This window comes from Sphaerulina musiva (assembly GCF_000320565.1).
Source record: "Sphaerulina musiva SO2202 unplaced genomic scaffold SEPMUscaffold_6, whole genome shotgun sequence".
Lineage (NCBI taxonomy): Eukaryota > Fungi > Ascomycota > Dothideomycetes > Mycosphaerellales > Mycosphaerellaceae > Sphaerulina > Sphaerulina musiva.
In genome coordinates, this window is record NW_016017388.1 from 163,905 (window position 1) to 188,703 (window position 24,799).

At 51.7% G+C, this 24,799-nt stretch overlaps 11 protein-coding genes across 11 annotated transcripts; 4 read left to right on the plus strand and 7 right to left on the minus strand.

Moving 5' to 3' along the window:
- Positions 1-271: 271 nt before the first annotated feature.
- On the plus strand, positions 272-4,783 carry SEPMUDRAFT_149584 (Pkinase-domain-containing protein). Its single transcript, XM_016905644.1, has 6 exons — positions 272-571; positions 645-864; positions 970-1,779; positions 1,830-3,710; positions 3,793-4,566; positions 4,664-4,783. Exons 1-4 carry the CDS (start codon positions 387-389, stop codon positions 3,090-3,092), a joined length of 2,478 nt encoding a protein of 825 aa, XP_016759774.1. The 5' UTR covers positions 272-386; the 3' UTR covers positions 3,093-3,710; positions 3,793-4,566; positions 4,664-4,783.
- SEPMUDRAFT_141908 (inosine monophosphate dehydrogenase) lies at positions 3,561-4,750 on the minus strand (the record flags this gene model as incomplete). The annotated part of the gene is made up of 3 exons (XM_016902981.1): positions 3,561-3,710; positions 3,793-4,566; positions 4,664-4,750. 3 exons carry the CDS (start codon positions 4,748-4,750, stop codon positions 3,561-3,563), a joined length of 1,011 nt encoding a protein of 336 aa, XP_016759775.1.
- Positions 4,784-6,052: 1,269 nt separating the features above from the next.
- Positions 6,053-8,101, minus strand: SEPMUDRAFT_86728 (DNA ligase/mRNA capping enzyme; the record flags this gene model as incomplete). Its single annotated transcript, XM_016910421.1, has 1 exon — positions 6,053-8,101. A coding segment is annotated over one exon (2,049 nt), but the record flags the coding sequence as incomplete, so codon positions are not given.
- Positions 8,102-8,494: 393 nt separating this feature from the next.
- Positions 8,495-9,970, plus strand: SEPMUDRAFT_108519 (serine-tRNA ligase; the record flags this gene model as incomplete). Its single annotated transcript, XM_016900743.1, has 1 exon — positions 8,495-9,970. One exon carries the CDS (start codon positions 8,495-8,497, stop codon positions 9,968-9,970), a length of 1,476 nt encoding a protein of 491 aa, XP_016759777.1.
- A 362-nt stretch (positions 9,971-10,332) lies between these two features.
- On the plus strand, positions 10,333-11,960 carry SEPMUDRAFT_117636 (uncharacterized protein; the record flags this gene model as incomplete). The annotated part of the gene is made up of 2 exons (XM_016901354.1): positions 10,333-10,912; positions 10,972-11,960. 2 exons carry the CDS (start codon positions 10,333-10,335, stop codon positions 11,958-11,960), a joined length of 1,569 nt encoding a protein of 522 aa, XP_016759778.1.
- A 468-nt stretch (positions 11,961-12,428) lies between these two features.
- On the minus strand, positions 12,429-12,959 carry SEPMUDRAFT_45879 (uncharacterized protein; the record flags this gene model as incomplete). Its single annotated transcript, XM_016908978.1, has 1 exon — positions 12,429-12,959. One exon carries the CDS (start codon positions 12,957-12,959, stop codon positions 12,429-12,431), a length of 531 nt encoding a protein of 176 aa, XP_016759779.1.
- A 2,231-nt stretch (positions 12,960-15,190) lies between these two features.
- SEPMUDRAFT_149585 (NAD dependent epimerase/dehydratase) lies at positions 15,191-16,397 on the minus strand. The gene has a single exon (XM_016905645.1). The coding sequence runs from the start codon at positions 16,385-16,387 to the stop codon at positions 15,275-15,277; it is 1,113 nt and encodes a 370-aa protein (XP_016759780.1). The 5' UTR covers positions 16,388-16,397; the 3' UTR covers positions 15,191-15,274.
- Positions 16,398-16,783: 386 nt separating this feature from the next.
- SEPMUDRAFT_86737 (glycosyltransferase family 15 protein) lies at positions 16,784-18,273 on the minus strand. Its single transcript, XM_016910422.1, has 2 exons — positions 18,110-18,273; positions 16,784-18,044 (listed from the first exon to the last, which is right to left on the minus strand). Exons 1-2 carry the CDS (start codon positions 18,261-18,263, stop codon positions 16,984-16,986), a joined length of 1,215 nt encoding a protein of 404 aa, XP_016759781.1. The 5' UTR covers positions 18,264-18,273; the 3' UTR covers positions 16,784-16,983.
- Positions 18,274-18,521: 248 nt separating this feature from the next.
- SEPMUDRAFT_66804 (uncharacterized protein) lies at positions 18,522-21,108 on the plus strand (the record flags this gene model as incomplete). Its single annotated transcript, XM_016909765.1, has 1 exon — positions 18,522-21,108. The coding sequence occupies one exon, from the start codon at positions 18,522-18,524 to the stop codon at positions 20,952-20,954; it is 2,433 nt and encodes an 810-aa protein (XP_016759782.1). The 3' UTR covers positions 20,955-21,108.
- On the minus strand, positions 21,081-22,592 carry SEPMUDRAFT_149587 (uncharacterized protein). Its single transcript, XM_016905646.1, has one exon. It carries the CDS (start codon positions 22,549-22,551, stop codon positions 21,439-21,441), a length of 1,113 nt encoding a protein of 370 aa, XP_016759783.1. The 5' UTR covers positions 22,552-22,592; the 3' UTR covers positions 21,081-21,438.
- A 247-nt stretch (positions 22,593-22,839) lies between these two features.
- Positions 22,840-24,114, minus strand: SEPMUDRAFT_133676 (uncharacterized protein). The gene is made up of 2 exons (XM_016902574.1): positions 23,491-24,114; positions 22,840-23,427 (listed from the first exon to the last, which is right to left on the minus strand). The coding sequence occupies exons 1-2, from the start codon at positions 23,625-23,627 to the stop codon at positions 23,082-23,084; spliced, it is 483 nt and encodes a 160-aa protein (XP_016759784.1). The 5' UTR covers positions 23,628-24,114; the 3' UTR covers positions 22,840-23,081.
- Between the last annotated feature and the right edge of the window lie 685 nt (positions 24,115-24,799).

Sequence of the window (24,799 nt, forward strand, 5' to 3'; positions counted from 1 at the left end):
AAGGCTAGTTCATGTTCGGGCATGTTCACATCGGACACGGGACACTGGCAGGCATTGGAGGCACTTGATTGGTGGAGGTGGAGGTGGATCATTATCACGCCGCATTGTGCCCCACTTCCTCCGCCACGTGTGTTGCCGTCCGGCTGTCGTTCCTGCACGCCTTTTACCTCTAGCAGCTGCTTCGGATGAGACAGCAGATCTTGCTCCCATTCGCTTCCAGCACCAGCTTTGTCTGGAGGTCAACCTCCTCCCCTCGCCTCCACCGCACCGCACCGCACCGTATACATTGCAACATTCGACCTGATTCTGTGCGGTCCCGTGGGAGCACTGGCATGTCGTTGACGTTGCTCGCCGGCTATCCTATGTAAAGTAAAATCCACCCCGCCATGGCCGACGATCACGACAATTCTGCCACCTCGCTCGCGAGTCTACAGCCGCCCGACGAGCCCACGGAGAGAGAGACCGCCGCCGGCATTGTCCCCAGTCACGGCATCAGTATCAATTTGCCTACTCCCGCCGGCGAGGGCGAGGGCGAGGACGGTCACCACTTCAGACACCCTGTGCGACATGTGTAGGTCATGATGCTACCATTGCTTGGACTCTGCATTCCTGACTTTTCTTCACACTCATACATCGTGTCTCAGATCCGCACCGGCATATCAGAGTCCCCTGCGACACCACCGCAGGGCCCCGTCCAGATCAAAAGGCGTAAAGGAGACGCTCGATGCACGGTCACACTACGGCAGTAGCGACGACGATGGTGGAGCGGTACATCGCATCAACCAGTATATCATCAAGCAAGAGATTGGCCGGGGGAGCTTCGGAGCAGTACACTTGGCTGTGGACCAATACGGGCACGAATATGTGAGCCTCTCATGAGTCCGCAGCTGTGGGCTCCTGATATCTTGGCTTTCGAGCGTCAAGTCTTTGTGTAATGAGAGACCAGGACTGATCTCGTGGGATATGCAGGCTGTCAAGGAGTTCTCCAAGTCTCGTCTCCGCAAGCGAGCACAATCGAATCTCCTGCGGAAGCCGAATCAGGCTCGGCGGCCAGGTCATCTCTCTGCAGGCGTGGGCTTCAACTCGCCTCTCCATCGGCATACGTCTTCCGATAAGCTGAATGGACCCAACAATTCGCTCGAGCTCATCAAGGAAGAAATTGCCATTATGAAGAAACTGGATCACCACAACCTAGTCTCGTTGATTGAAGTCCTGGACGATCCGCAAGAAGACTCGCTTTACATGATACTCGAAATGTGCAAGAAGGGCGTGGTGATGCACGTTGGCCTGGATGATCGCGCGGAGCCATACGACGAAGACAAGTGCCGTTGCTGGTTCCGTGATATGATTCTGGGCATTGAGTATCTGCACGCTCAGGGCATCATCCATCGGGACATTAAGCCAGACAATTGCCTCATCACTCAAGACGATGTCCTCAAGATTGTTGATTTTGGCGTCAGTGAAATGTTCGAGAAGGAGTCCGAAATGCACACGACCAAGTCAGCAGGGAGCCCAGCGTTCATGCCGCCAGAGTTGTGCGTGGTGAGACATGGTCCCATCAGTGGCAAAGCTGCCGACATCTGGAGCATGGGTGTCACCCTGTACTGTTTGCGGTATGGGCGTATACCATTCGAAAAATCTGGGATGCTGGAACTATACGGGGCGATCAAGAATGATGATTTCGACTTGGAAGACGAAAAGGATGAGAACTTTGCAGATCTCATGCGCAGACTGCTTGAAAAGGACCCTGATAAGCGCATCACAATGGCAGAACTTCGAGTGGGTATTGTCATTGGCGGCGATAATGTAGCAAGCTAATGATTCGATAGGAACATCCTTGGGTGACAAGGAATGGAACCGATCCGATGATGCCAGCTGACGTGAACTGCGCCACGCTGGTGGAGCCCCCCACGGATGCGGAGATGGAGGAAGCCATTACTGGTAATATGGTTCACCTCATGACGGTCATGAAGGCCGTCAAGCGGTTCAAGAAGCTTATATATCGAAAACGTCCTCAGTTCATGGAAGGTCTTTTTGGGCGGGAGTCTCGCCTGTCGGCACCCCCAAGCAATCTCTCCCGGGAAACACAAAGTGCCGACGCATCAGATCGGCGACCAGTGGAGTCCGCATTGGCCACGGAAGGCGTCCACCGGGACATGGACGATCAGATCTTGAAAGGGGCAGATATGCGTAGACTGGAGCTCGAGGAGACATCTACGATGCCTTCATCTACAGATAGTACGGGTGGAACAGAGGGCAGAAGCCTCGCACCAGAGTCGCATCGCCCGTCAATTGCTCAACCGCTTTCCGCTGATGAGGACTCTCTCGCACGGCCATTCCTAAACCACAAATCGAGCACTTTTCCTCTCGACGACCGAGGTAAGGGGCATGCGCATGACCCATTGGAAGACCAAATCTATCTCCGTATTGGTGCTGGTGGCAGTGATGGCAATGACGACGATGATAATTTTTTGGTCTGCGAAAGTCCTGGTGGGACGGACGAGGACATCTACGAAGCCGCATATCAAGAAGAGCTCAATCGCATCATTCAAGACCGCGATAATGCTGGATTGGTTTTGACGCGTCGAGTGGAGCACATAGAACGTCTTCGTCGGCATCCCAATGTTCTGGCATCTTCTCTCAACCATGCGATCGACTTTGCTACCGCGACAGGGAGTAAGGCTCATGCTCGCGCACGCACCAGTCGACTCGCGTCTTTTGCGCGAGACAAGAGAGACCGGGCTCGAGCTAATGTTAATGAGCGCATTGAGCAACGTGCGGCCGATCGCGCGATTGACGATGTGCGCGATAATACGACTCCTGCTTTGATGATCAACGACGAGACGGCCGCATCTCCACTGCCGAGTCCTGTGAACAACTCTATTCCCAGTGGCCTGGCCACTCCGCCTTCGCGATCTCGTACTCCTAACAGCGAACGACGTCTCCGCGATGCTGCCAAGTTCCAAGCTGGACAGACTCTGAAAGGCGTCGCCCGACGACTGAATGAGACTGCGTCCAGATTGGAGGCACGCAGTAGCGGCAGTACCAGTAGCAACGGCAGTGGACCGGTGTCACCCTACCCGGAGACGTGATGCAAGCAGCAGCATTCTGCTACACATAAAGTTACCTGGCTACCTAATTGGCAAAAGACTGTATTGACGTATTGTATAAGACGCATGAGAAGCATGGAGACGAGAGATGGGAATACGTTGGCAGCAGCGCTGGTCGCATGCTGTTGGAGTGTTCTGTTCGTGTTGAGTACATGTGTGCGTTAGCGCGGAGTTTGGGGGGAGCGGAAAGTAATAAGCACATGAAGCATTGTTTTTGATGGAGGAGTAGGAGGTACGTTTATGGCAGCAGCAGCAGCAGCAGCAGCAGAGTAACATGGATAGAAATGTCAAGAGTTTGCCCATGAGCGCCTGTGATGGTGTTTTGAAGCAGATGAATTACAAGACTGTGTGAGTGATGATGACTCGCTCCCTCCTTCCAGCGGCCACCATCTTTGAAAACAGTTCAATACCAGGATGAAGTAGATATGTTACATTTCAGTTATAGAACGTCTATAACTTGGCATGAATTTTATCATCATGGACAATCAAGGCCGAAGCTTGTTGTAAACTGGCAATGGCTTCGGATTCGATTCGAGAGACGAGAGTTTCGCAGGAAGGGATATCGTGAATGAGACCGACGACTTGACCAGCTGTCCAGACCTGTTTTCTCTTGGTTAATATGTGGTAGATGGTAAATTGTAAGAGGAAAGAGAAGAGAGAGACAGAAAAGAAAAAAACATACCCCAAAATCCGGATCTCCATTCACAAACACCTGTCTGCCCCTCGCTCCACTCACCAACGGCCCCACAGCCTTAAACTCCTTTGTCTCCGGATCATTTTCAATCCGATACGCCTCGGAACTAACTTTATTCTTAAACAACCTCGAAGTATTTTTCCATTTCCGCAACACCAATTGCGTATCCGTCTCCTGCGCAGCCACAATCGACTCTTTAATCTTCACATGTATCGGCGCTTCCATCGTACACATGAATCTCGTTCCCATATTAATCCCCGCGGCGCCCAAATTTAACGCCGCTGCCAATCCTTGTCCGTCGCAGAATCCTCCCGACGCAATGAAGGGGATGGTTAGAACTTGACGCGCGCGGTTGAGCAGGATGAGGTTGGTGATGTCTGTTTCGCCGACGTGGCCTGCACATTCGAAACCGTCGATAGAGAGAAAATCTACGCCGAGTTTGACGGCGCTGAGAGCGTGCCGGATTGTGGTGCATTTGTGGAGGATTATGCAGGGGGGAGAGGCTTCTTTGAGCATTTTGATGATGGGCCCGGGGGAATTTCCTGCGGTTTCGACTATGCGGATTCCGGAGTCGAGAATCGCTTGGGCGTAGCCGGCGTAGTCCGGGGGGTTGATGGAGGGGAGCAAGGTGAGATTTACGCCAAAGGGTTTGCTCGTGAGGGTTTTGCAGCGTTGGATTTCGGCGCGGAGAGCGTCCGGGCTGGGTTGTGTGAGGGCTGTGAGGATTCCTAGACCTCCCGCGTTGGAGACGGCGGATGCGAGCTGTGTTTTTTTTCTCTTTTAGTTGACTGTTTCTCATACTCTTTCACTCTCACTAGGTATGGTATGGGTATCTGATGTGTGTACTTCGGGTACTCACTTCGGCGTATCCCACCCATTGCATGCCGCCTTGAACCACTGGCACACGGATGCCCAATTTGCGGGTGAGAGCAGTATTGAAGGGCATGATTGTTGTGTTGGTGGTGGTGATGGTTCTGTCTGTGTGGCTGTAGTATGTAGTTCTAGCAGTGGGAGAGAGACAGTAAGGTAAAGCTCTCTCTCATTCATATGATCAAGTGACACGGCTTCCGCGACGTTCAAAACACTACAGGCCGAGGTCCTTCTTCCAGACCCTGCATCTTCTACACGCTTTCATTGGCTACAGCCCCAGAGTCCGTCGGTAGATGCGGCTATCACAAGCTGAAGTGATTCTTGGCAAAACACAATTCTCGGAAGTTTCTCGGTGAATATATTATATACCTCCTGCATTCGGTTACCTACCTCAAAGGCATTGAAGTCATAAAATACCATTCCATTCCCTCTCTCCAACGAACAAAGCACGCTTCCGGGTATCATCAAACAATGTAGCGCCAATAAAATGCTTCTTCAACGTTTCCGCTCCTCGATCATGTCCCTCACACATTTCCAGAACCCTCCAATCATAAATATCAATTCTCTCCTTCAACCTCCCTCCATTCAAACTCGAAATCAGAGCTAACAACTCCCTCGTCTTGCGTTTCCGTCTGCCCTCCACCAACACAATCTTCCGCATCCCCTCGTACGACTGACTCTCCGATACGACGTGCGTCAAATTCGGCCGAGAGAAGGCATCGCGATCCCAATAGATTAGCTCTGCAATGGGAATCGCATTGTGAGCTCCGAGGAGGTTTTCGGAAATATAAGGTGTGTGTGCGATGCAGGGTGCGAAATATAAGACAGCGTTGTTGAAAGGACATTGGGAGCTGCGCCCACACCTTCCTCGTGAGCGTTCGAGATCCGCTTGTGAGGTTTGCGAATGGTGACAATGAATCAGCGTGGTGGGCTGCAATGGGCCGACAAGCTTGCGGCTGATTTCTGATAGAGCTCGAGAGCCATCTCGAAAGTTTGCCAGATCTAAGGCCATGGTGGCAGCATTAGCTGTATTGGTGATCTCGCCCAAAGGCACGGATGTCGCCCTGTTATTCCGCTCCTGCATGTCCCATTGGCGTAGCTCAGGACATGGTCGTTTCGAGGTCCTGAGAGCAGAAGCACCAGTCTCTACCACAGATGCGACGGGCCCTCTGTTGCGTTTACCGTTCGCGTTGATCAAGCAGATATTTGGCGAGTGCCCGGTAATTGCAGGGCTTGAGATGTTGCTTGGACTGGTGACGAGCGGAGAAGAACGCAGCTCGGAGATTTCTGGCGTGGCAAAGGTCTTTTTCGTTGGCGATATTGTCGATCGAGATGGTGTGGAACGTCTGTCAAGTTCAACCTTTCTTCTGCAGCAGCGTTCCAGTTTGTCGATCCATCTTTGCATTTCTTGCGATTCCGAGTCTACTGCCGCCGCACGCGACGCTCTACCCTTCTTCTGCAGCTCTTGAAATGTCACACAGTCGGTCCAATCACGATCCTCGTGCAATTTCTTCACTCTCGGATGGCGTAGCATTAGATAGTCACAGCTCGAGGGCCTCTCATACCCTGCGCCGAGTACCTCGAAGACCAGTGGCTTGTCGAAGACCACTGATATCTTGGACGAGCGGGTTGCTTCCAAGTCAAAGTTTTGAGGAGGCTCAGACTCCGTCCATGGCGAGGCGCGCAAATTGCCTAGAATGTTGGCAGTCTCAAGAATTGCCTGTGGAATGCAGTGCTGCTGATCGATCGTCCCGACATGTTTGAAGATCGGTCTGGCATCATACTTGCGAACGTCCTCCTTGTTTGTCAGACAGCCCAGGTGGAACGTGGTCCACTTGATGAAAGCTTTGCCACCAGCTGTTGCCGCTTGCTGCGCATTATAACTTGCGCCCACCACAGCAAAATCCTCCTCGTCACCCATGTCAGAGATGTAGTCCTTCTTCAGCTTGATGTAGCTGTGCCTGTAGTCAGCGGGGTGAGCTTCAATGGAAAAGTATGGCACATCACACGGCTTCAAAACAAGACCCTCGCAGCGCTTCGCATTCGACATGGCAAAGTGCTGCAAGAACAAACGCTTGGCTCTCTCTGGTTGAGCAAAGTCCACTTTTGTCCACTCAGCACCCATAGCTCGGCCATGGATTTTCTTATAAGCCACTCGCAGCCAGTCGCGGCGCTCATTGATGGGCTTATTCATGACGACCTCATCATCGAGAAGCAGTAAATCAAAGAACACGATAGCGAGGTGCTCATGAGCTTTCGGCATCGAATCCTGTTCTGTACCAATGAATACGCCAGACCTTGAGACATGCTTTCTGATCTCCTCAAACGGCATGATACAGTCATCCTGGTCGGAGAAGACTACAAGTTCGCCGAGTAGAATAGCTTGCTTCTTGAAATGGCAGTCTGGAGTGCCGAGCCGAAGCGTTTCGACTAGAGTCTTGAGGATCGCCTTTCGATCCCGGGTGGAGTTCTTGCCACTCTTGGAAAAGATTGTGATGCAGTCTATGGGATTGGTAGACTTGGTCAGGTCGACATGGATTTCGCAGTATTCGCCATCATATTTCCTCTCCAACACCCACACTTTCGAGCCCATCATCTTCATGCATGAGTCTATGCCGCGCCCTTTGTGGAAGTGCGGTCTACTAACTTTGGTTCCTACGACAGGACGGATGGTCCGGGCATCTGCAATGGTCTTCCGATGTAAAGCTTCAGACCGCGGGTCAGGCTTCTCGGGATACTGCTTCAGTTCATTCTTCAACAACGTCACAGCAGCTGTGAAATCTCGTTGAAAGCGAAGCAGATCCGGCAGCAAGAAATGAAAGCTCTTCAGGATAATGGTCTCATCACACTGCACAGGCCGGAAGTCCTTGAGGATCAGACGGACGAGCCATTTGCCTTCTTGAGGACTGGTACGACAGAAGACGTTGCTGAGTAGACGATCACGAGTCTCTGACGAACTGGGAGGTAGCCTAGCAATGGAGGGATCGGAAAAACTGGAGCGGCCCGCCAGGGAGTGAAGCATATGGTCGACATGCTCCACTGTCACTGCCGGAGTCGCAGGCGGCCCTCCCGCTGCGTGCACCCTCTCGAAGCACGTCGCCAAATCACCAGCCCCTGGCTGAGTGTAGGCTGCAAGAGAAGTCCTCCGTGCTGTCGACAGACCCAGAGCTCGACCGAGGATCCTGCATAGGCCTGCTGCTTGGAGGCTGTATACACGATCGGTTCTCCAATGTGGCACCAGAGTGGAGAGCAGGGCACATGAGCCGAGGACGTCGAGTTCGTTGATCTGTCTTCGGTGCGAGCTGAACCAGCTGTTCACCAGCTCTTTGTAGCGGTCAGGCTTGGCGGATGGGAGGAGGTTCTCGTGTAGCTCGACAGTTTCCAGGCGATCCAGCAATTGGCAAACTTCTTTGAATGGAAATGACATTGTCTCACATGACGGCCTGTAGTGATGTATAAGTAGTGTGCCGCTGACCTCTTCGTTGTCGTCGCGTGATCATTATAATATCATGAAGAGGAAGCTCTAAAGTGAAGTGAGGGAGACGCGCGTGTCGCGAGCGCGTCGAAAGTGAGGCAGGCAGACCAGGCAGACACCAAGAATGAGACGTGGCCAATCACACTACGCCGCAGTGAGCTCCGACTCAAATGCCCCTCCGAATTCATGGTGGTATGAGCCCGCCCGCATAGAAACAGTCACACTGCCTCCTTCTTCATCCCTCTCTCCTGCTTCCACTCACAAACACCACACACCACTTCCAACTCCGAAGAGGACGACCTCGCACTTCGACACAGCCACGACAACAGGAGCAGCACCGCCATCATGCTGGACATCAATGACTTTATCAAGGATCGAGGTGGAAATCCCGACAAGATCAAGGAGTCACAGCGACGCAGACATGCTCCAGAAGAGGTCGTCGACGAGGTGATTGCACTCTTCGAGGACCACCGAAAGACGCAGTATGCCGCGGGAACGACCATGGGCGCCAAGATCAACGCCGTGCAGAAAGCCATGGGTGCAAACAAAAAGGCCAAGGGTGACCCCGAGGAGTTTAAGAAGCTCGTACAGGAAAAAGACCAATTGAGCAAGGAGAAGGCGGAGCTGGAGAAGCAGGCTGCCGAGAAGCAGAAAGAGTTGTTGAAGAAGGCCAAGAGCATCGGCAACTACGTCCACGACACGGTGCCCGTCTCCGACAACGAGGACAACAACTCGATCATCCGCACATGGGCTCCAGAAGGTGTGGAGGTGACGAAGAAAGACTGCATGTCTCACCACGAGGTCCTCACACGAATCGACGGCTACGACCCCGAGCGTGGTGTCAAGATCGTGGGTCATCGAGGCTACTGTCTGACGGGCTATGGGCTGTTCCTCAACCTGGCCTTGGTCAACTACGGCCTGGAATTCCTCTTCAACAAGGGCTACAAGCCCAACCAGCCCCCATTCTTCATGCTGCGGGAAGCCATGGCCAAGACCGCACAGCTCGAGCAATTCGATGAAGAGTTGTACAAGGTTACGGAAAAGGAGAATGACCCGGCTACAGACAAGTACCTGATCGCGACTTCAGAACAGCCCATCTCTGCCCTGCACGAGGGCGAGTGGCTGAACCCCACCGATCTGCCCATCAAATATGCCGGCTACTCGACGTGTTTCCGCAAAGAAGCCGGATCTCACGGAAAGGATGCATGGGGTATCTTCCGTGTCCACCAGTTCGAGAAGATCGAACAGTTCATCTTCTGCAATCCAGAGGACTCGTGGAAGCACTTTGACGACATGATCAACACTTCCGAAGAGTTCTACAAGTCTCTCAACCTTCCATACCAAGTGGTCGCCATCGTTTCGGGCGCTCTCAACAACGCTGCCGCGAAGAAGTACGATCTCGAGGCATGGTTCCCATTCCAGGGCGAGTACAAGGAACTCGTCTCCTGCTCCAACTGCACAGACTATCAGACTCGTGAACTCGAGGTGCGCTTCGGACAAAAGAAGCAGACCGATGCCAGCTTCCAAAAGTCATATGTACATGCTCTCAACTCCACCCTCTGCGCTACGGAGAGAGCACTCTGCTGTGTGCTGGAGAACTACCAGCGCGAGGATGGTATCGAGGTACCAGAAGTCCTCCGCAAGTACATTCCCGGTCAGCCAGAGTTCTTGCCATACGTCAAGGAGCTTCCCAAGGATTCGACTTCCCTCAAGGCAAAGGGTGTTGCTGAGCAGAAAAAGGGCGGAGGCAAGCCACAAGTCCCGGGTGAGGGCGAAGTGGTCTCACGACCAAAGGCTGTCGCGGAGGAGCAGCGTTCATAGATGCTTCGAGGCTGCATGATACGCTGGTCGCTCGACACAGGGGCTCCGAAATCACAAAGGCACCAGGCAGGCCACTACTGTGTATACGATTCAATTGAAAAAATTATATGAGGAACTCCGAGCATTTGGTATCCCTCCCTCCCTCGAGATGTGAAAGCGGCCCGTCGATTTTGTCAATGCGCAATTGTGCTCCTTCCAATTCAGATATTGAAAATGTTTGCTCTTGGCGCGTTAGCGTGTTTTTTTGATTGTGCGCCCCCAAGCTCGCCCTCGCCCTTGGAATTCAGCCATCAACATTGCTTCAGTCATCAACATTGCTTCAGTCATCAACATCGCGTATCAACACAACGGTGCCGGACAACATGGCAGGCGAATCACACGCACCGGATGAGGGCCGTCAGAACGACCAGCAAGAGACAGTCGCCACGAATCTGCGCACACTGACGCAGCAAGATTTTAGCGGAATCGAGCAGCACAGTGCAGTCTCGATCCAGGAAGCCTCTTCGCCGGCTGCAGAAGAAGAAGAAGAAGACGACGACGACGATGAAGAAGAAGACGCAAGACTCCTCAGCGACTTGTCCCAACGGCTGGATCAAGCGAACGCTCTCGGCGCACGTTGTGAAGCTGTTCTACGGACCGCCCGTGACAAACGTCGCGCCGCAGAGCACTCCGGCTCAAGTATTCGATTGCCATTGCGGTCAGAGGTGGCAGACGAAGATGCGGCGGTACAGCAATCCGCGCAAATATCCACAGCGACATCGTCAGCCCCGTGGGAACAAGCTGCTCAAGGAGAGAACCGACCGTGCATGCCGAGGGATAGCCCAGGCTTGCGCGCGGATACTCTCAACCACCGTCGAGTGGCGCTGAATGAAGCAGTCGCGCGCTGCAAGAATCTCGGAGACCCGGTCGCGAGGGAAATTGAGGAGATCCAAGCAACCAAACGTGAGTCATGACAGCTCATGTACAGCCAAGACTGTCGAAATTGCTAACGCGAATTTCAGGTCTATCGGCCCTGCAGAGCTCGTTGGACCAGTGCACTGCCCTCACAGCTGCGAATGCCAGTCAGATTACTGCTCAGGCTTCACAGAACGCGGCGCGTGATTGCCTGGTGAATGTGATGATGTATATGCTGATAGTCAACGGGTTGACACACTCCGAGGCTTCTCTACGTCTCGAGGACCAAGTCGCTGCTGGGGTGCAGATGGACGAACAAAAGCTCCGCACGATGGCGGCAGAGATTGGACTCACTGCCAAAATGGAGTATATTGACAAGACTTCGGCAACACTAATCCAGAACCTCAATGACCAGGCTATCGATCATGAGCGCCAGATCAAGGTTCTCGGAGACCAGGTCAGAGATCTCAAAGGAGAGATGAGCGAGATGACCAAGCGAATGGAGTCTACTGCACTTGCTCCTCCTCTCTGCCATAAGAAACCAACTACCATGGGACTCCGACCTGCGACGAACAATGGCGACGGTGACAGGACCCAGGCCGCAAAGGTGAACACGGAGCTCAAGGCTCAACGCCCCTCTTGCTCTCACCCCGGCAGTGTGCCCATCAACAGGATGGAGACTCGCCAGATCCAGTTGCCAAATATCGACGGCTGGCAATCGATGCTCAGCGTCGTACCGGGAATTCTTGCGGACAAGGTGCTTCGATCTGTTCGTCACCACGGGGAAGCATATGGCTTCAAGACAACTACGAAAGGTGATCCTTACACGGATTCCACGCTTCGTTTCATGGTTGCGGTCCAGAATCGGCAGAAATGGGAGTCTGGCTTGAAGAAAGGCTCGAAGAACGTCTTGGAGGAGATATTCATTCGGCTAATGTACGCAGTCTTTGCGTGGGAGGCGGAGAAGGGAGCGTGGCGCCATGACTTGCGACGCAGCTTCCGATCGGTCGCGAGAGCGCTGAGCAAGCTTATTACGGCATCATATGGATTCAATGAAACTCGCACAATCGAGTCCTTGGGGCTGTATCGCGACTAGGAGGAGCAAGAACCACTCGAGTCAATTGAGGAGATGGCTGGCGTTACATACAGATGAGGCCAGTGTACAGACAGCTATGCGAAGGACTTGCGGCGAATAGCTTCATCGCTTGTGTGAGCTTGGTCAGGCATGGTCGACGTACCTTAATGGAGATGGCACGATCAGATGTCAGCTGAAAGGTAAAGCCACTACTTCTTGGGGGGTAGGAGGTCGGAAGTGTAGCTAGTAGTTGATGGTGTGTGCCTCAACAGCGTCACTACATTTCCCTCATTCACAACCGTAGGGTCCTTTGCTCAAACCCAATACCAGTCGATTCACATAAGGTAAAATTCACAATTCTTTTTTTCTCCATTTTCATAAATTTCATATATACCATACCCTCATCATCATAAACCTGACTATGTATAAACCTCAATCAAAAAACACACCTCCCTCCAGCCCCCCCGCCACCGCCACCTAGATCTTTCTTCAACACTTGACCCCCTGTCCACTCTCATCCTTACAATCATTACAAAAAATACTCGCCTCAAAAAACTCTCCCTTTTCCTCCTTACTCAGCACCTGAAACGTATACACCAAATCCTTCTGCGGATCATTATTCTGTTCAGCCTGCACTCTCGGATTATTATACTTCAACACATTCACCAGCACGCCACCCTCGGTAATATCCGGATCCCAATGAACATCCAATTCCACGCCTCGTTCTGCCGGAGTGCAGGGTACGACCCAGGAATTATCTTCGTAGGGAACGAGGTCGGTGCCGCTGCAGAAGGAGTCTTTGAGTGCGTCGACGACGAAATCGTTGTTCGTGTCGTCCCAGAGACTTAGGTCTAGTCGGAGGTCGCGGGCTTTGGAGGCGCTGGGTTGGTTGAGGACTGCGATTGCTCCGGCGGCTGTGTTGGCGGTTTTGGCGCCGTAGTGCAGGGTGGCGTTGAAGAGGATGCAGGCTCGGGCCGTCGGGAGGAGGAGGGTGAGGAGGGTGGTGAGGCGGTGGTGCATTTTTGCGGTCTTGATGAGGAGGAGGTCTTTTGTAGGGAGACTTGGGTTGTTTTGATGGCCCTTTGAGGAAGTGGGTAGGTAGTAATAGGCAAGACAGAGAGGTGGCTCTGTGCTATAGGTAGGTAGCGAATGATCTTTTTTCTTCTTCTTCTTTCTTCTTCTTCTTCTACACAAACACAAATGGAATGTCAGATGGTCTTATATACATCACCTATCCCTATCCCTTCCCCCCTCCCAGCCTCACAACCACACGCACCATGTCCATCCGTCCGATCACATCCGGGCTAGTGTCTCTATCCTTCACGAGCATCCATCCAATACCATCCATACAACACGCGTGGTCCATCCTCGACCACTGGAAAAGGAAACAAAAAAAAAACGGGACCGGGTTTGGGAAGCGCCTACCTACCTACCTACCATCCCATGAAAGAGCTCTGAACTGAGTTTTAATTTTCTTTCTTTTTCTTCTCTTATACGAATGAATAAAATCTTGTATAGCGAGGAGAGAAATCAGGTAAGGTAAGGTAAAGGTACCTACAACACCCCGTCGTGTCACATTCCATCTTTCTGGGATCTTCCCCTCTCCCTTCAAATTTTGGAGTAGCGAAACAAAACATGTGTTTGTGTGAAGGGCGGACGGATGAAAGAGTCGTTTTTGAGGTGGAGGCCCGGCCCTCCTCTTGCGCTTGTACTGTAGTGACTCGTGAGCGACTGGGTTCATGCTTAGGCCGTCAGCACGTTTTTTTTCTCTACTGTAACAGCTGTGAATGAGACAGTGGCCCCTTGACCTGCTGACTGCCTGCCAGCTAGCCTGCCAGCCAGTGCCAGCCAGCCTCACGTTTGTCTTTTGGTGGTGGCTTTGCGGATATGGGGGATTTTCCCTGAGTCTTTTTTTTTTGCGTGTGGGAGAATTCTGGAGAATATCTCGTTCTGTCCGCTATGCTCGAGGTTGAAGTAACACGATGACAATCTTTCTGGGCTACCGTCAGTTGTGTACAGTATGTGTGTGTGTACCAATGTCTCAAGTACCTATAGATCGGTAGACAGGTATTCTTCTCCTCCTCCTCCTCCAACAGCCCTCTGCCCTGCAAAAGAAAAAAGACTCTTTTTTAGGCTTCTCCAGGGTAAGCTTACTCGACTGCCAATCGCAATTTGAGACTCTGAGCGAAAAAAGGCAAGGCTGGCCTGGAGGCTGAATCAGGCTCACGTCGGATCTGTGTTTCTCTTTCTACTCTTTCTACTGCTTTCTACTGTGTATTTCTCTGTTTCTCTCTTCTGATTTGGTACATCGCCCCTAGTCAGTCAGTACACAGCTGTTTGACCTGTAGGCTGTTGGTATACGGACACGCCGGAAACGAGTTCAAAAACAAGGTTAAAGTTGAAAGAATGTCAGAATCTTCTTTTTTACTTTCACTTTGTTTTCTTCTAGGATGATTGAAAAAAGGCAATCTTCTTTTTTTTACTTCTTCCCTTCTTCTTCGCCATTGTCACATCAACATGCCTGTTGAAATAGCATCCCATCAAAACATCATATTCCATGCTCCCATCACGAGGTAGAGCATAAGGTAGAAAAAGTATAAATTTTACGAGTCCCTAATCCCTTCTATATTCTTCTAGCATACACCTGGTGTGCGGGCCTTCTATTCGGCGGTGTAGGTATAGGGTTATGCCTGTACTATGTCTCTTATATACCTACAGCAAAGCAGAAGAAGAGAGAAGAACAAGACTCGCAGATTTGCTTGGGCTTGGCAGCGGCATCGTCGATACACCGAGTTACACTTCTCGTGTTGTGAAGCCCCGACACCGTTTATATCTTATACAGCAGTTGCAAGGCTACCTATATACGCTTGGTTTCGACCATTTCAAGCACGCTATAAGTCTCGGACATATTCATTTTATCCGTCAGAGACCTTCAAAATTGAGGAGGTGACATCTTCGTCTTGTTGTTACTAATTGGGTAGTCGGTGACCTGTGCATGATATGGCCTGGAGACCAAGGCATGACCATCTCGACGTAGCAGACATACTGCAAATAATGCTGCCATTAACACAAGAAGCAATGATCATTAGCGCAAGACTCGTTCGAGAAAACCTAGTCATCGTCGACTGAATGGCAAATGAACATTTGAGAAGACGAATGCTTGAATACAGCCCGACAAGTGAGCCGCCATGAAGAACTCAACGGCAACTCAGACGTGGAAGTTCACTGCGGTGATGATGGCTGTTCCTGATGAGAGCCTCGTAACAGTTCTATACCTACCTACCTTGAGAACATCCATCTCTATCTGTCTATCTACCTAAATCATATCAATCTATCTACACCACACCAAACTCTACCAAACTCTTCGCACTCGACAACAAAGCCTCATCAATCGTCCTCGGCTCCCACCCCAACTCCCTCCTCGCCTTCGCAAAAGACCCCGCAAGTTCTTTCCCCAAATCCGGCAAACAGACTCCCACAACAGGATCAAAGTATCCCGCAGCACGCATCACAAAATTCGGCAAAGTTCTCGTAGGAATTTTGCCAGTTTTTTCCTCGGGAAGACCTTGACGCAAAATATCTCCCGAGAGAATCATATTGACGAAATCGCACACACTGTCTTTTGCTGCTTCGAGTTCGTGCGATCGGCCGGAAATGGCAAGATATCGTTGTCCATTTGCAGCAGAACTTTCCATGGCTCGAATGTGCAAGTCGGCGACGTCTCGCGCGTCGACCATTCCCGTGCCGTATTGCGGTACACCGGGCATACCACCGAGCAAAATTGGAACGAGTTTGAGGCTCGAGGCGAAATTTTTGCTCAGCGAAGGTCCATACAAGGCGACGGGGTTGATAGTGGTCATTTCTAAACCTTGACCTGCCTCGCTGTGGATATATTCCCAAGCAGCTTGTTCCTGCAAAGTTTTGGCTCGAGGATATACGTGTAATTTCTCTTTCTGATTCGATAAATCTGTCCAATCTTCTTCGGTAAAGGGCTCGGATTTGCCTCGTTTCATGCCGTGTCCGTGAGCTATTGCAGCTACTGAGCTCGTGAAGACGACTTTTTGTACATGGGCAGCTTTGGCGGCGCGGAGGACGCGGAGGGTGCCAGTTTTTAAGGGTATGAGCAGTTCATCTTCGTGCTTCTCCAGCCCGGTGGCTATCATTCCCGCCGTGTGGAGCACATATTTGGCGCCTGTGCAGGCTTTTGTCCAGTCCTCATCACTGTCGCTGACGAGATCTAGCACCACAAACTCGACACTTGCAATCTGCTCTTCTGTTGCACCTCCATGGCGGTATTTGCCCTTGGCTTCGTCGATGCGAGATGTGGTGCGAACGGTGGTGCGGACAGTGTATCCCTTTTGGAGAAGTTGCAGGACACAGTAGCCGCCCAGATGGCCACTGCCACCAGTCACAAGGACGGTATCTTTGGTGTCGCCTGAATCTGCCATTGCTGTTCTCTCTTGTGGTATCACTATTCCATTGAAGTTACCTATTATGAAGGAGCTTGAGGCAAGTCACACCGCTAGCTTATCCCCGCCAGGAACCGACCCATGCCAGTGACACGGATGGGCCTACATCCGAAAAAGTAAGGTGGTGAGACATGTCGAAGACTTTTGGTGGGAGTAGACAGAGAGGTCGGTGCTAGCTGCTGAGCAGTGCAATGGCAGAGAACAGAGAAGCATGTCTAATGGGTGGAGTGGTACCACGAGGGTCGGGAATATTAAAGGTTACCTAAGGTAGTTGGCTAAAGGTTCATCCACGCGACAACACATACATGTACTTATACTTCACCTCTCGAGACTCTTTCATAACGTACAGCTTCAGGACTTGCGGCTCAGTCTACTGCGTCTCTTCGATTGACCGGGTCTTTTGTTGTGTTTCGTACTTCTACACGATCGCATCCATCAAATGCCATGGATATCTAATTAGGTACAGACCATGCTCTGTTCGCAACGCCAGACGCCATTCGCTAATCCTCAGCAAGTCTCTGTTTCGAGGGCTTCTTTCTTTCTACTTCTCTCTTTCGAGACTCCCATCATATCATCTACAAGTCCTGCTTCTTCCAATCCCCCATACCCACATACTTGAACCAATTGGGTCTGCAATCTTCCTTTTGGAGGAACGGCTCTCCATCGTAAAACTTCCCTGCCTGGCACCCTTTACACTTGGGAGAATTGGGGCAGTTGAAGAATGGAATATGCCTGTATCCGATGTCCTTGAACCAATGCACTCGACTCTGCTCCTCAAACAGTCCCAATGCAATGGAATGGACGGGTGCATCCCCCCAACGTTCGTAGAAGAATCCGCCTGCGCGATCGAGATGTTCGAAATACGCTTCATACGCTTCCGAACGCCAAAAGTTCATGTCGGCGATTTCAAAGTTGCTCCAGAAATGACAGGTCGAGTATCCGTTTGCAATCTGATTGTGTTCCGGTCTCCTTTCCTTATCGGTCAACCATCCCATGGCATTATCTTTGGCGAGATACTTGTTATTCCCTGCCAAAAATTTAATCGTCTCGGGCCAAAGCTGCTCGATACTCTGCGGAGAATCGTAGATGTTGATCGTGAAACCATAGGTCTTGTTGTGGTCTCGCATATATCGGAAGACATCATAATCCACATCGCAGAAGAAATTGACATGTGGTTCCACACGCCAATAGTATTGTACATCTTTGAGCGCGGGGTGTTTGTAGAATAATCCGCTGTTCCATCGACACATTTGATGATAGCTTTTCATACTGGCGTATTGAATGTTCTTCTCTTCCAGTATCTTGGCCGACTCTTTCATCAAGTCTGCATTGATCCACGAGGGGATTTCCCAGTGCTCCTTGGGGATGAGTTCGTAGCGACATTCGGCCTTGGTGTTGGCAGAGGTGGCCTTTTTGAACTCTTCGGTAAAGGGTTCATCGTTGAAGAAGGTCCAGGGATAGTTGAATTTGTGGTTCCACGTGCGTTCGAGCTCTTGCATGCTGCCGACTATTTGGGAGAGTTCGCTGTTGCGGACGAGGGAGAGGATGGTGGCATTGATGCGGTCGCTGTGAGGGTTGTCGGCGTCGTAGTTGTTGCCAGACACGCGATGGAGCGGTTCGGGCGGTTCGTCGGTGGCTGTGTCCTGTATCAGTCCTTGTTGCACATTCTCCCTCCCCTTTTGCTTCTGCTTCTTCTCATACCATCGAGATTGGGGTCGCGGACCATGTCCTCCAGCTTTGCGTGTCCTTCAGGCAGTCTCGCGACGGTGGGATTTCTCATGATCTGAACCAGCAGAAACACGAAGAGCACCATCGTGGCCAGAGCCAGCAGGCGGATGGGTTTAGGGATGGCCATTCTGGTCGGGATGTGTCGAGGAGAATGCGCAGAATGTCGAGATGGCTTGTGACAGGGAATATTGTTGTAGGGGCGTCGTATGAAGACGGACTTGGCTCCGCTCTGCTCTTACCTCCCTGGGATTTATTTTCCCTTTTATGATATGGTATACCGTACACATACACCACGCTGGCACGCGTCGACCTACTTCGTGCCATTCTGACAACTCTGACCACAAACACCCTCACCTTATGGTATACACAATGTCGCTCCCCAGCCATGGCACATGCAGCACTACTAGACAAGCTCACCGACGGCCTTGTCACTGCACTTACGGGCCAGACAGCTAGAGATGCCGGCTATCGCGCATTGAAAAGCCAGGCTGTAAGAGGTCTGCGAGACAAGAGTCATGCCCGGACCAACCAGTTCGCCGTCAAGGCAAGACTGAATGGAATCACGGAGAAGTTGGCTGTGCTAAACCGTGATGACTTGGCAGACGCCTTGCAAGAACGTCTCGAAGAGCTGCCTTCAAGCTCGAAATGGACGCCTGAACTGCTCTCGCTGTTCTTGGACCTCTCGGATTGTCCAGCCTCGAAGACCATTCTGAGCCATGTGGTAGTCCCAGAAGATGATCAGAACACAAGACCTCAGCTGACTTGGGAGGAGATTGTGGCTGATGATCCACTCGATGAACCTGGAGTCTGGGACGATGTTGATCGTGGCTACCACTCGAGTGCTGACAACTCCTCTGATTCCGAGCTCGATTCTGAGCCCACGGTCTCGACGAGTGCTACTTCTGTGCACGAAGACCTCAGCGCGATAGCAAGACTTCACCTCTCCCAACCGGATATGAGCATAACTTCACCTGTCCACGAAACCCTGCAGAACTGGAAGGAAGACTCGGGAACTTGCAGCTTGTCGGAGCTCACGCTCGTACGCGAGATGTTGCTGATGCTACATGGTCTGCCTACGAATCTCTTCTCCCGCGACAGCTCCACTGGCCGAGTGACAATGTCAAGGAGGATGGAACTGGCAACGACGAGCACCACCTCTGTCAACGATGTGGTCACCAGCTGTGTCAAGCTCGCTTCTGCACTAAACTACCTGCGGATGTGGATCAGAAGCTCGCAGAGTCTCCTGTACATGCGTGCTGTTCAGGCCGAGCTACAGAAACTGCTCAAGGTTTTTGATGATGGGCTTGTCGCTATGCAACGGCGCTACATAGAACCGCACCCTAAGACTGTCGTCAGCATTGTTGATGTTGCCACAGAGGCGCACGCTTCAGCAGTTCCGCTCGTACATCTGTCATCAATAGTCCAAGTGGTGGCACTCTCTACAGGTCAGGCTCAACAGCTGGTCATGCTTGACACTTTGTACGACGAAGCTTGCCTCGCGCAAGTGTCAGGAGCTACAGCGTCTTTCTTACCGATTGTCAGGGTCTTCTGTGCTGCACTGCGAGGCTATTTGAGACCAATCGCAGCATGGACTATGTTTGGAAGAACGGAATTCAACAATCATGAGATTTCACTAGTGGTAGTCGTGGAAAAGGACTGTGCCCTGGGCCACATCTGGCGACAGAAGTATGCAGAGAATTGCGCAGTCGATGGCAGCATTCTCGTACCCAATTGCCTTGCCGCGAACACCAGCAAGCTCTTCGCCTTGGGTAAAAGTCGAGCTTTCTTCCGTCTTTTGCAGCCAAGTTCGGATGATGCGTCGACCCTGCAAGATACAGATCTGCCGAACTTCGAATCAATGCAGCATCAGCTGGCTCAACACAGCCTCCTGCTTTTTCCTCAGCTACTAGACGAAGAGTTGCAATCCTGGATCACACGCATCGGAAACGATTGCACTCCACAACTTCTCAACAGTCTTTGGCACGAAAACTACCTGTCTCGGACAATGGCAGCCTTGCCCAACGTGTTCTTCTCGGCAGACGGGGTTTTGTTCCAAGACTTTGCCAGTGCCGTCGAGACACGAGTCATTGCGAAAGGCGAGTCGAAAGCCTGGAACGACCAGTTCATGCTGGCTGAACTCGCACGAAACACGCTTGGTACCTGCGAAGAAGTTGACGCCGATTGCATTCAAATCCATACTCCCACTGGACACACAGCTCCATCAACGACTCGCGCCCTCGACACTTTCAGCCTGGAGTACAAATTTCCCTGGCCCATACAAAACATCACGGGCTGCAGTACTTCGTCAACGCACGCCAAGGTCTTCGCATTCTTGTTGCAAGTTCATTACGCCGGAAGTCTGCTTACGAAGAACTTCTTCTCTCTCCGCTCAGGACCACAACGCTCTGCTCCACATGTATCGTTGAGGCAGAAACTCCTCTGGTTCACAGAAATCATACATTTCTTCATCACCTCCACTGCTAGAACGATACATCAAGAGACGCTTGAACTGATGCTCAACGCCACCGATATTGATGCTATGATTGCGATCTGGCAAGACTATGATCGAAGATTACAGACGAATCTGCTTCTGCCAGCGAATCTTGAACCTGTGCGAGATACAATCACTGGTATTCTGGAGTTGAGTGAGCTCTTGGCAAGAACCACACGAGCGGAAAGTGTTAAAACTCTGTTGAATCAATTCAATGAGAGTTTGAGCATTTTGGTGGCGGCCATTCGAGGACTGAGTCGAGCTGGTGGTGCAGAGATGGCCATGGAGACTCTGGCGGAGAGGTTAGAATGGAGTGGAGTGGGTTGAGATGGTGCTACCTGGGATGGACGTGGAAGTGGATCGGTCGGCTACGACAAGATCGATTCGGTAAGCCGAATCTACCTAGGTATCCACTAGCATTAAGCAACTACCAGGTACCTAACCTGAGGTGGGTATGTATCTTTCATCATCGTACAATTACTGCATGCATGCATGGACGTCACTATCCTATCCTGTCGTATCGTGTAATTTGTCCTCTTGTCATCCGAAAAAAAGGAGTACGAAGACGGGGAAATGTCTCCCCATCTCTCTGTCTCTCTGTCTCTCTCCCAACCCTTGTGGTATCGTTCGCTCTTCATAACAGCAAAAAGAGAAAATAAAAAACGCCAGTGCAGAAATAACAGCTCCGCCATATGGTGAACCGGTCATCAACCCTCCCTTTTGAAAAGTTTTCCATCATCATTCACGATAGGTATACGTACCACCGAATGGTATACCATGTGCCAGATTTTCGTACTCTTCGATAGACATACTAGGTCCGTTCTGAAGACAGCGCAGGAGCAGCAGGAGTAGCAGTAGAAGTAGCAGCAGTAGGAGTGGAGTCCGTCCCGATGAGAGTCGCATCTGCTCCTCCTCCTTCTCCTTCACCATCACCAACACCATCACCAGCAACAGCATTGTCGGTATTCTCTTCCACAGCGATATCAATTCCTGGATCTGGCACCACGAAATCCAACGTCATGAATCCCGTCGTCCGCGGCTGTACGAGTCTGACATCTCTCCCTTCCTTCTCTCGTTCTTGGTTCCATTGATAAATATACCCTTCCATTTCCTTCTCCCCAGACCTCACACCCGTGAATCCCAAATCTTCCCAGAAATATCCCGTCGCGATGCCCAATATCGCGTCGACCCATGCGCGAACCGTATCCGGACTGAAAGCTTGTTCCATTATCTCATTGAGCCGCCCAATGACAATGCGAAACTCGTCGTCTGTGACCAAAGGATCGAGAATCTCTGGATAGAGGTTTGCGTATTGAGGGTACAAGTCTCCCGCGATGAGGTAATCTCGTTTGACGCGTATGACTCTCGTTTCTTGTGCTTCGCGGGTATCGGGCTCGCAATGAGGATTAGGGTGAGGGAAACAAGGATGTTGAGGACCCCATTCAAAGTCGCTTTCATCTTCTCCGCCTTCGCCTTCACCTTCTCCATCTTCGCCTTCTCCTTCGAATGTGCTGCTCGCTTGTCCCTCTGCACGCCGGCGCGAGCTGTGGGTACTACCCGGTCCGCCCGTGACAGCTTGAGGTGCTAGATCTCCATACTGATTACGCTCGCTCTTGGGAATCTTGGGGGTGGGCGGGATGTTTCCTCTACTGTCGGTGGGGAGTCTGTTTTTGCTGCGTATGGACGAGTTGGCTGATATGCCAGATCGGATGGACTTTTGGGATTTCCGCCTGTTGAGGGGGATGGAAGCGCGTCGACTGCTCTTGGAGCTTTTGATGCTGCGCGCGTCGTCTTTGGGCGGTACGGGAGGAGGGATGGATAATGCTGAGGCTGAGGCTGGTACTGCTGCTGCTGGAGGAGGCGGAGAGGCGGCGTCGGAGCGTTGGGCTTCGCTGACGCCAGCGAATTTGTGGAGGGCGTCCATGATTATGATTATACAGTAGCAATTGCGTTGGACAGACGGACGGACGTGTCGGGTTCCAGAGAAGTTGTTCAGGAGGAGATCATAAGGGAAGGGTAGGAGGAGGGAGGTAGGCCAAACAAATGAAGCTTAAGTTGGTTAGTTTCATTAGAATAGAGATCGACGGCAGGGATCGACGCGTTGGTCTAGACTGTCGCATGAATCAAATTCACTCTCACATCAAACACCAATGACGCCACTCTCTCTTGCGTAACTTAACATCCAACATGCAACTTCATCTCTGTCGCCATACCTCTTACCTCCTACCTCCTAGATGGTAGCAGCCTGTTGTCCTGGAACATATGCACTTCACCGCGTAGCAGCCAGGTCAACATGGCTTGGCAGTACCTGGAATACCATGACTAATTTGATGGGCAATATGTCGACAAATCTACGATTGCATATGAGTTGCACTATTCTATATGCACCAACAGGGACGCTCCAAGGCACCCGGCCGTACGACATCTATCCTGGCAGATCCGCCTGCAGGTCCTTTAACAAGTGTTTCCTGCGGGTGGCATCTTGACGTCCTTTCCTGACAGGATAACAAGTGCGACGAAGATAATCACCCGCACCAATTCCGTAAAGCAGCATCCCCACTTCATCAACCAATTTGTCCGGCTCCTACATCCTGGCCGCCAGCGGCATGAGCAGCGGAAGAGACCCAGAGAACCTGATAAGGACGAGGAAGAATCCGGAGCAATCTGCTCTTCCAGTCCCCACATGTCTCTCGCTCCAGCTGTCACGTCTGGTACGAAGCCCAACGCCAGTTCCATATTAGGATCATGATCGATTACCGTGTCCCACCATCCCATGGAGAAATTACGTGGCCGCCGACACCTGGAATGAGATTCGGCTTGCGAGTATTCCGGTGGGTCAACGTATGGTGATGGGGGCGCTCACCGGAACGGGCTTGCACTCTGTATGCTGGCGGCGGAGAATTCATGCGGCGAAGACTGAAGCCTACGATGGCTTTCCAGCTCGTCAGTCCTGCCGCCGCCAGTGAGAGTAGAGGTGGCGTTAGTGCGTCGGACGGCCATTTTGGTCAGTCGAGCACTCTCTCTATCCAGAGTACAGCGCACAGTAGGACGTGGTGTGGCGGCCTCTTCTCGTAGTGTTTCTGCTGCTCATGGGGGATGACTTGCCCGAAGAGATGCTGCTGATGGTATATTGGTGGGCGGAGAGGTGCTGCTGATGAGCGATTGATTGCCCGGATATACTGCTGAAGGTGGGAGATCGGTTGCGGCGCGCTGATGAGAGATAGTTGCCTGGGGAGGTGTGCTGTCAAGAGATTGGTTGGCTGGGGATGTACTGCTGACGGGAAGTTAGTTGACTGGGGATGTGCTGCTGATGGGAGATAGTTTGCCTGAAGAGGTGCTGCTGATGAGAAATGGGTTGCCAGGCGAGCTGCTGCTGATGGGAGATGGGTTGCATGGGAAGGTTCTGGCACCGAGAGCTAGACTTCGCTGAAGTAGAGCATCTGCATCTTGTGATTCGACGTTGCTGTGGGATGCGGGTGTTGGACCGGTATCGCAGTTGAATTGATGGTTACAAGTCACCGGTGAGTCACAATCGATTGATCACACCAGATACCGAGAAGTATGAGAGGATGAGAGGATGCGAGAGAGAGAGAGAGAGAGGGAGAGGGAGAAATGAGAGAGATGAGAGAGCATTTATGGGACCTCCGTACAGGTCAAGGGGTGGCAGGGACAACGAAGTACATGGTAAGGGCGCTCGCTCGCTTGCTGCCTACCTCTGGCATTTCGTACGCTCTTCTGCAGGAGTAGGTCAGGTAAGGTAGGTACCGTAGGAGGTACCTTTCGGCGAAGTACTGACGCGTTACCTTGGTACTGCACGTGGCAACGCAATCTAGTGGTCACAGCAGGTACCTAGGTATGGTAACGGTTTTGTGAATGAATGGGTTCATGGATTCATGGATGTTATACATTGCATCTACTAGCCTGACAGCTCATACTGATTGGAAGCTAAGAACCACATTGTGCTGACTCAATGCTAGGTGCTGATGACAAGTTTGCTGATTGAAAGTCAGGGGCAGTCTGTCCGTCTACATTGTGCTCCTGGAATTCAGGCCCTCATTTGCGCTTCCGCTGCCAACCGGGCCCCATAAAGAGTCCCATAGATTCGAAAGTATCTCCATCTTCCGGGCTGCACTTTCGAATCACAGAGATGAAAACAGCACTGCCCTCTTCTA

Excerpts from the sequence above, each read along its gene's own strand:
- SEPMUDRAFT_149584 (XM_016905644.1), top strand. The coding sequence starts at position 387 with ATGGCCGACGATCACGACAATTCTGCCACCTCGCTCGCGAGTCTACAG. Across the intron at positions 865-969 it reads ACCAATACGGGCACGAATAT|GCTGTCAAGGAGTTCTCCAA; the intron begins GTGAGCCTCTCA and ends TGGGATATGCAG. Across the intron at positions 1,780-1,829 it reads TCACAATGGCAGAACTTCGA|GAACATCCTTGGGTGACAAG; the intron begins GTGGGTATTGTC and ends ATGATTCGATAG.
- SEPMUDRAFT_149585 (XM_016905645.1), bottom strand. The coding sequence starts at position 16,387 with ATGGCAGATTCAGGCGACACCAAAGATACCGTCCTTGTGACTGGTGGC.
- SEPMUDRAFT_86737 (XM_016910422.1), bottom strand. The coding sequence starts at position 18,263 with ATGGCCATCCCTAAACCCATCCGCCTGCTGGCTCTGGCCACGATGGTG. Across the intron at positions 18,045-18,109 it reads CCGCGACCCCAATCTCGATG|CCACCGACGAACCGCCCGAA; the intron begins GTATGAGAAGAA and ends TACAGGACACAG.
- SEPMUDRAFT_149587 (XM_016905646.1), bottom strand. The coding sequence starts at position 22,551 with ATGGACGCCCTCCACAAATTCGCTGGCGTCAGCGAAGCCCAACGCTCC.
- SEPMUDRAFT_133676 (XM_016902574.1), bottom strand. The coding sequence starts at position 23,627 with ATGGCCGTCCGACGCACTAACGCCACCTCTACTCTCACTGGCGGCGGC. Across the intron at positions 23,428-23,490 it reads CAGAGTGCAAGCCCGTTCCG|GTGTCGGCGGCCACGTAATT; the intron begins GTGAGCGCCCCC and ends ATCTCATTCCAG.